The sequence below is a fragment of the Papaver somniferum genome, chromosome 11 (genome assembly GCF_003573695.1).
Source record: "Papaver somniferum cultivar HN1 chromosome 11, ASM357369v1, whole genome shotgun sequence".
NCBI classification, from domain to species: Eukaryota; Viridiplantae; Streptophyta; class Magnoliopsida; order Ranunculales; family Papaveraceae; genus Papaver; species Papaver somniferum.
The window spans coordinates 26,289,201-26,300,962 of NC_039368.1; the positions used below are offsets into that span (position 1 = coordinate 26,289,201).

The following is an 11,762-nucleotide window of genomic DNA, read 5'->3' on the forward strand; positions in this document are numbered from 1 at the left end:
GCAATAACTATTAGTGGATAGGGGATATTTTGAGAATCATACAATTATTATGCGGAGGATAAAGAGAGTTGGTGGAGCCAATAAAATGAAAATGATTCGACACACGGCATTCCATCATTGGTTCGTTGACGTGGAGGGCAATTCAAGAAAAGGGAAAGTTGGGTTTTAAAGTCTACATTTAAGTACAACAGAGGAGAGACAGTCAGGGCGTGCTCAGTTGGGGCTCTGTCCGGGGTTCTTTGGCTGCTGTTCCATTTCGACGGTTCTGATCACAGTTTTGGTTTCGATAAAAGAGGAGGAGAACCTAGCTTGTGCAGCCGTGAAGGTTTAGAAGCAAATACAACAAGAGAGGAAGACGACTAATTTCCGGGTGTCAACGGTGATATCATTTTATTATTTTTTTTTCTTATAATTTATTTTTATGGGTTTTGAGAAATTCATAATCATGTGTTGCTACATCTTGTAATCAGGGGTGATGGAGAAAACTACTTTAAAACATAAACCATTATGAATTAAATTAGAACTAATTTGGTATTAGGTTATGTGAATTGAATTATCGAAATCCAATTATTATGGTTTATTGATTTTATGAAGAATATATATATATATATATATATATTCCTGAATAGTGTTCCAATTTTGTTTGTTATAGTATTTGATAATGTCATGCTTAGACGACACAAATAATAACTGTAAACCTAAAAATTATATTTCATAATTTCCATGTCATTATATTCGATAGTCCATGCTTTGGAGACTCTGATGGGTTATGCTTAGGAGATGCATATTTGTTATCGAAATACATAATTTTGGAATTTGAATTCTTTTCGGTGCAGAATTATAAATAGTAGTGGAATCCATAGACCCTGGTTACCGTCTCTCTTATTAGATTTTGGTTAGCTTAGTCATTATTTTCTTCTTTGAGTTAATTTTTATAAAACCCAAAAATTTTCTCCTTGGTTAGTTTTATTAGAGAGTTTGATTACTGTATTTTCCACCGCTCCCTGTGTGTTCGACCCTTTCTTGCCGCTATCTACTAGTTAGACGTCGTGCGATTGCGGTTATCACATATAGGATAATCCCATATCTTATCAATTTTTGGCGCCGTTGTCGGGGAGCGGTTGTGGAATATTGTAATTAGTATTTTTGATTTTGTAAACAGTTAGATTTTTATTTTATTTTATTTTATTTTTGTACGGTAATTTTATTTCGTTTTAGGATTTTTTTTTTAACTCCTTTTGTGTGTTAGAATTTTACTTCAGGAGTCATTTTGAGGATGCTGAATTGTTCGCACGAGAGGTCATCTAAGATGGCGCTTGCAGAATATAAACGTAGAAGTTCACATTCTCAGGAGAGTCTTCTGATATGACGCTTGGGGAGTATATGTATTGGTCACGTCATAAGGAAGTTTTTGCTCCACAAATGGTAAGTGAAGAATCACCTTTAAAAATATATGAGAAGTATTATAAACATACACCACTTAGTTTGGAGCAAAGGTTGAGAGTTTTAGCATGCCTAGACTTATATGCAGATGATGACTTAGAGGAACCTGTTTATTTAGATGATATTATTGTTGAGTCTAACGACTTAGAGACGGTAGACATTCATGATGAGGTATCATCTAGTAATTTGAATTGTGAGATTCCTATAGGTCACTTGGCTACATATGATAATGAGTCGATTATTCATGATATTGTTACTCCATTGAGCCCTTGTTTTGTTGACTCATCTTATGATTTCCTGATTGTTCATGTGAATACGGGGGCGATTTGTAATGGTCAGGTAACTGATGATTTTGAACCAATCTTAATTTGTTTAGCCCACTTTGAAGATTCTGATGATCCTATGATTATTCACAATGTCCATGCATTGTGCCCTATGATTTCTAGTGAAGTTAATGTATCGAACGAATGTATTTCGGCTGATTTAGAACCTGATTTAGAGTGTGCTTCCCGAATACAAACTAATATACATTCTATGTTTGTTTTCCATGTAAGTGATTTATTTATCTCGACTAAGGAATGTTTTCTTTTGAGAATGGATTTACACATCTTTTTGAAAGTTTATAGTGTTTGCAGGTTCATATTCACAGCTGCCTTGATTTGTTGGATTGATCCCCAACTTTTCAGACTTTATATATATATATGCTTTGCAGCCTATTTTGGTGTATCATCACCTTATTTGATATTCCTTGCGTGCACAAACAACGGTACAACGATTATGCTTTATGAGAGTCAACCCATACAATTTCGCTTCATGGGAGTTAACCCATCATATTTGTATTATTTCCTCTATCTTTTATTTGTTTGCTTGAATTTCTCATCTTAATTTCTACGTTGGATGACTCAATTACATTGAGGACAATGTGATGTTTAAGTGTGGGGGAGTGACATTTTCATAAGGATTTTTTAATTTAAAAAAAAATTGCTTTATTTTTGTAGCTTTTCATTTTAAAAAAAGATATGCATTTTCTTATTAAAAAATTATTTTTAGAGTACTTTCTATGACCAACTGTTTAGCGGGTCTTTCTGTCTAGCTGTTTAGCAGATATCTCTCGATCTTGCTGTTTAGGGGATCTGTCTCGCTGTTTAGAAGACATCTCTCAATTTTGTTGTTTAGCGGATCTGTCTCGCTGTTTAGCAGACATCTTTCTGTCTAGCTGTTTAGCAGACATTTCTCAACCACTGTTTAGTGATTCCGTTTAGCTGTTTAGCAGACATATCTCCATATCCAATTGTGGAGCAGGTATATTTTCGTTTTTGTTTTGCGCGAGTTTAGAAAAATATAAGTGTGGGGGTGTTGATAAGCACGTAAGTGCTACATTTTATACCCATATTTATATTAATTAGAATTCGATATCTAGGTTAACAACATTATTTTAGTGCTTTTGTAGAAGGTACAAGCGAGTACGATCACCCGGTGAATAAACGGAAAAATAGAAGCTGAAATGGTATTTGCCGGAAAAACACAGTGATGCAATCCATACCACCAAAGAAGGGGAGTCGATTTACCATTGGTCTATCAATAACCAACCTACTATGTTGTCAGCACCACTAAAAATCTCATGGCAGAAGATTATTTTATTTAATTAATGAGACAGGGCATTACTTCACTAAACAAAAAAAGAAGTTGTTGCCTTTCTATTCTATACTTGCATCCACATTTACTAGTGAACTGATGAAAGTGGAAATAAAAAAAATTGAGATATTCATTGGCACGAAAGAAAGGCAAGTGGTTAGAGAAGGGATCTTCCTGTGTCACCGCAATAACTATCAGTGGATAAGCGATATTTGGAGAATCATACGATTATGAGAAGGATAAAGAGAGTTGGTGGAGCCAATAAAGTGGAAATGATTCGACACACGGCGTTCCATCATTGTTCCATTGACGTGGAGGATAATTCAAGAAAAGGGAAAGTTGGGTTTTAAAGTCTACATTTAAATACAACAGAGGTGAGACAATGAGGACGTGCTCGGTTGGGGGTCCGTCTGGGGTTCTTTGGCTCGTGTTCCATTTCGACGGTTCTGGTCACAGTTTTGTTTCGATAACAGAGAGGAGGAGAAGCTAGCTTGTTCAGCCGTGAAGGTGTAGGAGCAAATACAACGAGAGAGGAAGACGACTAACTGTCCGGTGTCAACGGTGATATCAGTTTATTATTTTTTTTTCTTGTAATTTATTTTTATGGATTTTGAGAAATCCATAGTTATGTGTTGTTAGATCTTGTAACTAGGGGTGATGCAGAAAACTACTTTAAAGCATAGACCATTATGAATTAAATTGGTAGTAATTTGGTATTAGGCTATGTGAATTGAATTATCGAAATCAATTACCATATGAAGAATATATATATTGAAAAAGCGGGATCTAACAACACCACCCAATATTTCACTTAGCAATCTGTATGGACAAACTCGAATATATTTTTAAGAGAATCAACAAGACTCAATCAATTAAAAGTATATCAACGAGTTTATATCTCTCTTTTTTTTTGATTTACTCAAGCAAGAACTGCGAATTGTAATCAAACACAAGGAATAACTTGGATGGTACCAAAGACTAATATTCAAGGATCAATCAATGAAAATCAACAACCAAAGGTTGGATTACTCTAATTGATGATCTAACGCACAACCTGTATTATTTCAATTATAAAGATAAAACAATATAAGTGGAAATTGAAATAACACAGACGCAAGAAATTTTGTTAACGAGGAAACCGTAAATGCAGAAAAACCCCGGGACCTAGTCCAGATTGAACACACACTGTATTAAGCCGCTACAGACACTAGCCTACTCCAAGCTAACTTCGGACTGGACTGTAGTTGAACCCCAATCAATCTCCCACTGATCCAAGGTACAGTTATGCTCTTACGCCTCTGATCCCATCAGGATACTGCGCACTTTGATTCCCTTAGATGATCTCACCCACAACTAAGAGTTGCTACGATCCAAAATTACAGGCTTTGACAATAAACAAATCTGTCTCACACAGACAAGTCTATCAAAGGATTAATCTGTCTCTCATAGATAGACCCTAAAGGTTTTGTTTCGTCTTTTAAAAATAATCAACGTGAACATGAACCAATTGATAATCCGGTCTTATATTCCCGAAGAACAGCCTAGATTAATCAATCACCTCACAACAATCTTAATCGTATGGTAGTGAAACAAGATGTTGTGGAATCACAAACAATGAGACGAAGGTGTTTGTGATTACTTTTTATATCTTGCCTATCGGAGATATCAATCTCAAGCCAATCAATATGATTGTACTCGTACGATAGAAGATGCAAGATCAGATCACTCAACTACGATAAAATTAATATCGGTTTGGCTTCACAATCCCAATGAAGTCTTTAAGTTGTTAACCTAGTTTTAGAATAAGAAAACCAAAGGTTAAAGGAGAAACGACTCTAGCACGCAAACTAGTATCACACGTAAGGTGTGGGGATTAGTTTTGCACAATACTAGATGTCTACTTGATATAGTCTTTCAAATCAGGGTTTGCAATCAATGTTAGCTTAGTAACAAAGCATTCAATATTCACCGTTAGATGAAAACCTGATTTAGATTCAAGCTAATATTTCTCAACCGTTAGATCGAAAACTTAGCTTGTTATACACACTTGACAATGCAAGCTTCTAGGTTTGTTAACCGTACCCAAACATATGCACTTGTTAGTTCAACAATAGTTAACCAAATGGTTAGCCATATGAGCATTTCATATCAACCATGTTCTTGTTCACCATAACTAGTTCAAATGACTTCAAATGAACTAGTTAGAGAGTTGTTCAATTACAAGGAAATCTTATGTACTACACAAGACACAATTGAAGCAAAGATGATTTGATTCACTTGAATCCGTTCATGAACTTTATATCCACGGTTTGCAAACTACATTCCTTAGTCTTTATAAGTTTAATTTCAGAAATCATCTTCAGATATATAACCTTCTTAAGTTCGTAGACTAGGTTCGCGGACTTAAGCAACCGGGCAGAGTTTACAAACTCCAGCAGAAAACCTCGGCAAGAGATCTTCCGCTGGTTCGCGGACTCACGCTACTAGTTTGTCAACTCTAGCAGAATTTCTAGGGATGAGAAGTTCGGTAGTTCGCAGAATTGGCTCACGCCATCTTCCTGTTTCTCTTGATCAACAAAGTTCGCAAACTTTGGTTCAAGGAATAGGACTTATACATAAATGTGTTTCCACAACAATGTTTATGTCCACCATTGATTATGTAATCTAAACTCTCATTTCAATCATTGAAACATTCTTAGAGGACGTTATATAGTTGTTACACCATTTCTCGTCAAAGCAATTTTCAAGATGATTGAAACATATCATGACTTTCGTCACATGGTAAAGATAAATTTGATCGAAGCGAAAAGCTTACCAACACATATTTCGAGATATAGATAGGCGAGGTATACTCGGCTCGAAATACCAAATGTGTATAATTCAAGTCTATATATATAGCATACGACTTCTTGTCTCAAGGAGTAGGAGATAGAGTAGATATACTTTTGAGTGACAGATAAGTTCAAGTCTTCACATACCTTTTTGTCGAGAAGTTCCCGGTTCCTTGAGTAGTTCTTCTACTTGTATGATGAATCGTCATGAAGTCCTTGAGCTCAACTACACTTTCTATCCTAGTCCGGGACTTAGCTATAATAGACTAGAAATCAAGACTTATAGTTTTGATCACTATCATTGACAAACATGCTTGAGGTAGAAACACATGCGAGTTCGACCGAGCAATACTCTAACAATCTCCCCTTTTTTCAATTTTAGTACTGACAAAACTATCAATACATATGGAATACAAAAAAGATAAAGAAACTTTAGTAGCTCCTATTCCATATATCTAATCTTCAACATTCCTCGAAATCTTCGTCACTTCCAAGTACTCCAATGATCCCAAAGGTTGTAAGTTTAGCATCATCGTTGTTGAAGATCCGTATCTATAACAATGAGAAAGCATCGGTCTCGATCATTGTTATACAATGTCATAGTATTATTACACAACGCCAAATTTCAATTGTATCACAACTTCAACAATAATACTATGGTGATATGTATCACTCCCCTTTAGTCAATACTCCATCTCACATAGAAACCACCCCCCCTTACATGATGATCCGAAAACTATATGTATTTGTAGTATGAACGAACTACATATTAGTTCTCCACCTTTTTGTCAATAAAATGGGCAAAGGTACAAGAACGGGATCATAATGAAATTTCTGAAAGAGACATTTCATGACAAAAGGAAGAAAAAGTACATAACAACTAATTTAGATGCAATCATAAAGCCGAGGCTAAATGCATTCATCAAGAAGTTCAAAGATACACATAACCCCTCTAATATTCCACAACCGCACACCCCTCAAGATATGACCATTAAGCACAAGTTCAAAAGAACTCTCCCCCATTTGATGTCATTTCCGAAAGAACAACAAGAGCGACCTTAATTTCAAGAAAAAAGAAGGATTTTATTGGACACCAAAAACCATGAGAATGATTTTTCAATATCCAAAAAACTCAATTAAATTAATCATTAGTAAACCCATGACTAATTTAATCGGAATACACAATCAAATTAAACACAAAAGGTGATCAATTCAATTGATTTTGCTCAACATAAGAGAACTTATGGAGACACAAAAAAGCTCAATTAGATTAATTACAAGAGAACCCATAATTAATCTAATTGGAATACACAACCAAACTAATCAGAAAAGTAATCAATTTAATTGTCAATTGTTTTGCTCGACATAAGAAAACTTACGGAGAAATAACTAAATAACCAAACAAGATGATTAACTTAGTTCAAAATGCTCGACATAACATATCTCACGGAACAACCAACAAAGCTAATCATAAAATAATCAACTTCGTCGTATCGTGCTCAACATAAGACACATTACGGAGCCTCACAGTAACATATAAAAATATGGACCAGGGATGATCAATACTGCGGAATACACAAGGATTCATTCTATGTTCAACGACATTAATAGACATAATCTTTGAAAACAAAAGCTTTTAACCTATCTTCCATCAAATAATTGAAAATATAGGCTTAACTTTTGTATTTGTCAAAAGTCTATTCATTATTTTACAGTACGTGAACGACTTTACTTTTGACAGAGTATGGGACCAACATAGTTCACGGACGTAAACACCAATATCCCATAACAAATTGCAATATATCAAATCATAAAGATTGATACTGCAAAAATATCATCCTACAAATATTTTTAGAATTTAAGCCAATAAATCTAAAAAAGAACAAGAAGATGAAAATTAATAGTTATGTGTAATCACAATCATTGTTATTCAAGCACTAGTTATTTTTCCAACTAAGCCAAAAATAAGACATACTAGGCAACAATGTCTTTGAGAAATTCCTTATCATTCCCGAACTCTTTGTCGTCAACATCCATTGGAATATAAGGTTCATGGAGGAAGGAGTCAATACCAACGAACCGTCTTGGCTGATGATGTCGAACCAGGGACTTATGAATTTCCAAAGATCTTAAAACGCAAGCCTTTATTTCACTAATCTCCTTTCTTACATCCTTCAACTCATCAAGAACATCGGAAAACTTCTGAGAGTTAGAAGGGACAGCCCTTGGCTTTCTTGTAATCCTCCTCTTTCTTTTCAAGGAAGGAGTAACTGGAGATTTCTATTTTTCCTTGATTGATGGCTTAACAATCATATATACATCTTTTCCATCCAAAGACATGATGCTTAGAGAATAATTATAAACAATTGGTTTTTTGTGAGTGGAATTCACAATCTCATCAAGCAGTCTTAAGATATAAAGGATATCATAGAGGAAAAGGAATGTAGGGTTCGCAACCTTTAAACAGGTTTGTGGACGCCCAACTCTAAACCCTATAAAGAGTAGAATTGTCGATAATAACCCTTTATTTTATTTGATGGACAGGAAAGACAACCCCAAAAAAAACTTTTCCTAAAGCCTGAGAGGTACACAATCTTATCTCTTTTGATCAGGCACATGAGACAAGATTTACCGAACAACATAATTAATTTGTGTTGTGGTGAACAACAATTTGTCCACCATTCTACTCTTTAGAGGAATCCTCAGACTTCTGTCTATCAAAGAGATTTGACCATATCTTCTTCTATAATGGTCTTATTTTGTCTTTGGAAACCAACTTCTTAGAAGAAGATAAAATCCTACATACCTCAGCAGTCTTCTGAGCAAGTTTCATCTTCCTTGACAATCGATTTGCTCTTCGTTGAAGTTTGTTGGCGTGCCTCACTTGATGTTTGTACTTGTAACATCTTGATAGTTCATGAACTTTCTGAGAACAAAATGAGCACGTCAAACTTGGATAGTATTCAGGCATCTGTGGTGTGAACGCAACTAGACACATAGTAGATCCTGACATTTTAACCAGAGTTTCCAAAGGATGGGTCAATTGATTCTTCCAGATTGATTGGATTCTTCTCTTCACCGAAACCATCAAGGTTGATATATGTATTACTACAATCATCAAAATCAATGTTTTCACATAGAAGACCGATATTTGATTTCATGTCTTCATCAGAATCATAGATCTCAGACATTTCATCAAGTGTTACAGCAAGACCTTTGTTCCCAATGTATTTTCTACGATTTGGGCACTCATTTGCAAAATGACCAAAACCTTTACACTTAAATCACTGTGGCATATCCTTGTCATCAGCCTCGTCAGCATCCTTGTTTTTAGGAGGAACGCGATTGTGAGGTTTATCTGATGACCTAGGTTTGTCTCTTGAAAACCGTTTACTTCTCTTCAAAAGAAGATCCCTAAACGGTCTTGTGATCAAGGAGACTGATTTGTCATGATCTTTATCCGAAAAATCATCCTCAGACCGATCATCCTCAGAGACATAAACACTTTTACCTTTATCAAGTAATTTAGTGTTCTTCTGTGCTTTAAAGGCGACATCCTTTCCGATTTCGGATGTTTTATCATGATCAAAGATCTTTAGATTTCCAACCAATGTATTTTTGGAAAGATTATCAAGGTTATTTCCCTCAACGATTGCATGCTTCTTAGACTCGTATCTAGATGGCAGTGATCTGAGAATTTTCATCATAATGTCCTTTTCAGGAATAGTCTTACCTAATGCAAAAGATGCATTAACAATTTCAGACACTCTGTAATTAAACTCATCAAATGTATCTTCATCTGCCATATGAAGGTTCTCCCAATCGGAATTAAGATTTTGAAGTGTAGCTTCCTTTTAACTGGAGTTACCTTCAAATACGGTTTCTAAGATATCCCAAGCATCTTTTGACCTAGTGCAATTTGACACATGGTGCTGAAGATCTGGGGTAATGGCATGTATGATTGCATTCAAACCGTCGAAATTTTGCTTTGCAGCAAGTATCTCGGCAGGTCTGTCTTCACTAATATTCTTAGGAACGTTTACATCTCCAACTGCCACAACGGGAGCGTCATAGCCATTAACAACATATACCCATGATTGAAAATCACGTGCTTGAAGAAAAGCTCACGTAGAAATTTTCCACCATCAGTAATTAGAGCCATCGAATACTAGTGGTACGTTAATAGAGATAACACCTCTGTCCATAGAGTCAGATCGCTACAAACACAGACTTGTAAGGTCTTGAACGTGTTTGCCTGCTATGATACCAATTAAAAAGCGGGGGTCTAATAACACCACCCAATATTTCACTTAGCAATTTGTATGGACAAACTTGAATATACTTTTAAGAGAATCAATAAGACTCAATCAATTAAAAGTATATCAACGAATTTATATCTCTCTCTTGTTTTGATTTACTCAAGCAATAACTGCGAGTTGTAATCAAACAAAAGGAATAACTTGGATGGCACCAAAGACCAATATTCAAGGATCGATCAATGAAAATCAACAATCAAAGGTTGGATTACTCTAATTGATGATCTAACGCACAACCTGTATTATTTCAATTATAAAGATAAAACAATATAAGTGGAAATTGAAATAACACAGACGCAAGAAATTTTTTTAACGAGGAAACCGCAAATGCAGAAAAACCCCGGGACCTAGTCCAGATTGAACACACACTGTATTAAGCCGCTACAGACACTAGCCTACTCCAAGCTAACTTCGGACTGGACTGTAGTTGAACCCCAATCAATCTCCCACTGATCCAAGGTACAATTATACTCCTACGCCTATGATCCCATCAGGATACTGCACACTTTGATTCCCTTAGCTTATCTCACCCACAGCTAAGAGTTCCTACGATCCAAAATAGCAGGCTTTGACAATAAACAAATTTGTCTCACACATACAAATCTATCAAAGGATCAATCTGTCTCCCACAGATAAACCCTAAAGTTTTTGTTTCGTCTTTTGATAATAATCAAGGTGAACATGAACCAATTGATAATCCGGTCTTATATTCCCGATGAACATCCTAGATTAATCAATCACCTCACAACAATCTTAATCGTATGGTAGCAAAACAAGATGTTGTGGAATCACAAACAATGAGACGAAGGTGTTTGTGATTACTTTTTATATCTTGCCTATCGGATATATCAATCTCAAGCCAATCAATATGATTGTACTCCTACGATAGAAGTTGCAAGATCAGATCACACAACTACGATAAAAGTAGTATCGGTCTGGCTTCACAATCCCAATGAAGCCTTTAAGTCGTTAACCTGGTTTTAGAAGAAGAAAACCAAAGGTTAAAGGAGAAACGACTCTAGCACGCAAACTAGTATCACACTTAAGGTGTGGGGATTAGTTTTGCACAATACTAGATGTCTCTTTTATATAGTCTTTCAAATCAGGGTTTGCAATCAATGTTAGCTTAGTAACAAAACATTAAATATTCACCGTTAGATGAAAACCTGATTTAGATTCAAGCTAATATTTCTCAACCGTTAGATCGAAAGCTTAGCTTGTTATAAACACTTGACAATGCACGCTTCTAGGTTTGTTAACCGTACCCAAACGTATGCACTTGTTAGTTCAACAATTGTTAACCAAATGGTTAGCCATATGAGCATTTCATATCAACCATGTTCTTGTTCACCATAACTAGTTCAAATGAACTAGTTAGAGAGTTGTTCAATTGCAGAGAAATCTTATGTACTACACAAGATACAATTGAAGCAAAGATGATTTGATTCACTTGAATCGGTTCATGAACTTTATAGCCACGGTTTGCAAACTGCATTCCTTAGTCTTTATAAGTTTAAGTTCAAAAATCATCTTCATA

General features: G+C 35.4%; 1 protein-coding gene across 4 annotated transcripts; it reads left to right on the top strand.

The window, feature by feature from the left end:
- The first annotated feature begins 201 nt into the window (after nucleotides 1–201).
- On the top strand, nucleotides 202–3,802 carry LOC113321936. 4 transcript variants are annotated; one of them, XR_003346921.1, is made up of 2 exons: nucleotides 202–2,745; nucleotides 2,883–3,802. XR_003346921.1 is itself a non-coding variant. In XM_026569912.1 (2 exons), exon 2 carries the CDS (start codon nucleotides 1,366–1,368, stop codon nucleotides 2,326–2,328), a length of 963 nt encoding a protein of 320 aa, XP_026425697.1. In that variant the 5' UTR covers nucleotides 202–379; nucleotides 1,250–1,365; the 3' UTR covers nucleotides 2,329–3,802. The 4 variants fall into 4 exon arrangements, 2 of the variants coding, with proteins under 2 accessions (XP_026425697.1, XP_026425698.1); XR_003346920.1 differs by having other exon boundaries at nucleotides 2,894–3,802; XM_026569912.1 differs by having other exon boundaries at nucleotides 202–379; nucleotides 1,250–3,802.
- Nucleotides 3,803–11,762: the final 7,960 nt, after the last annotated feature.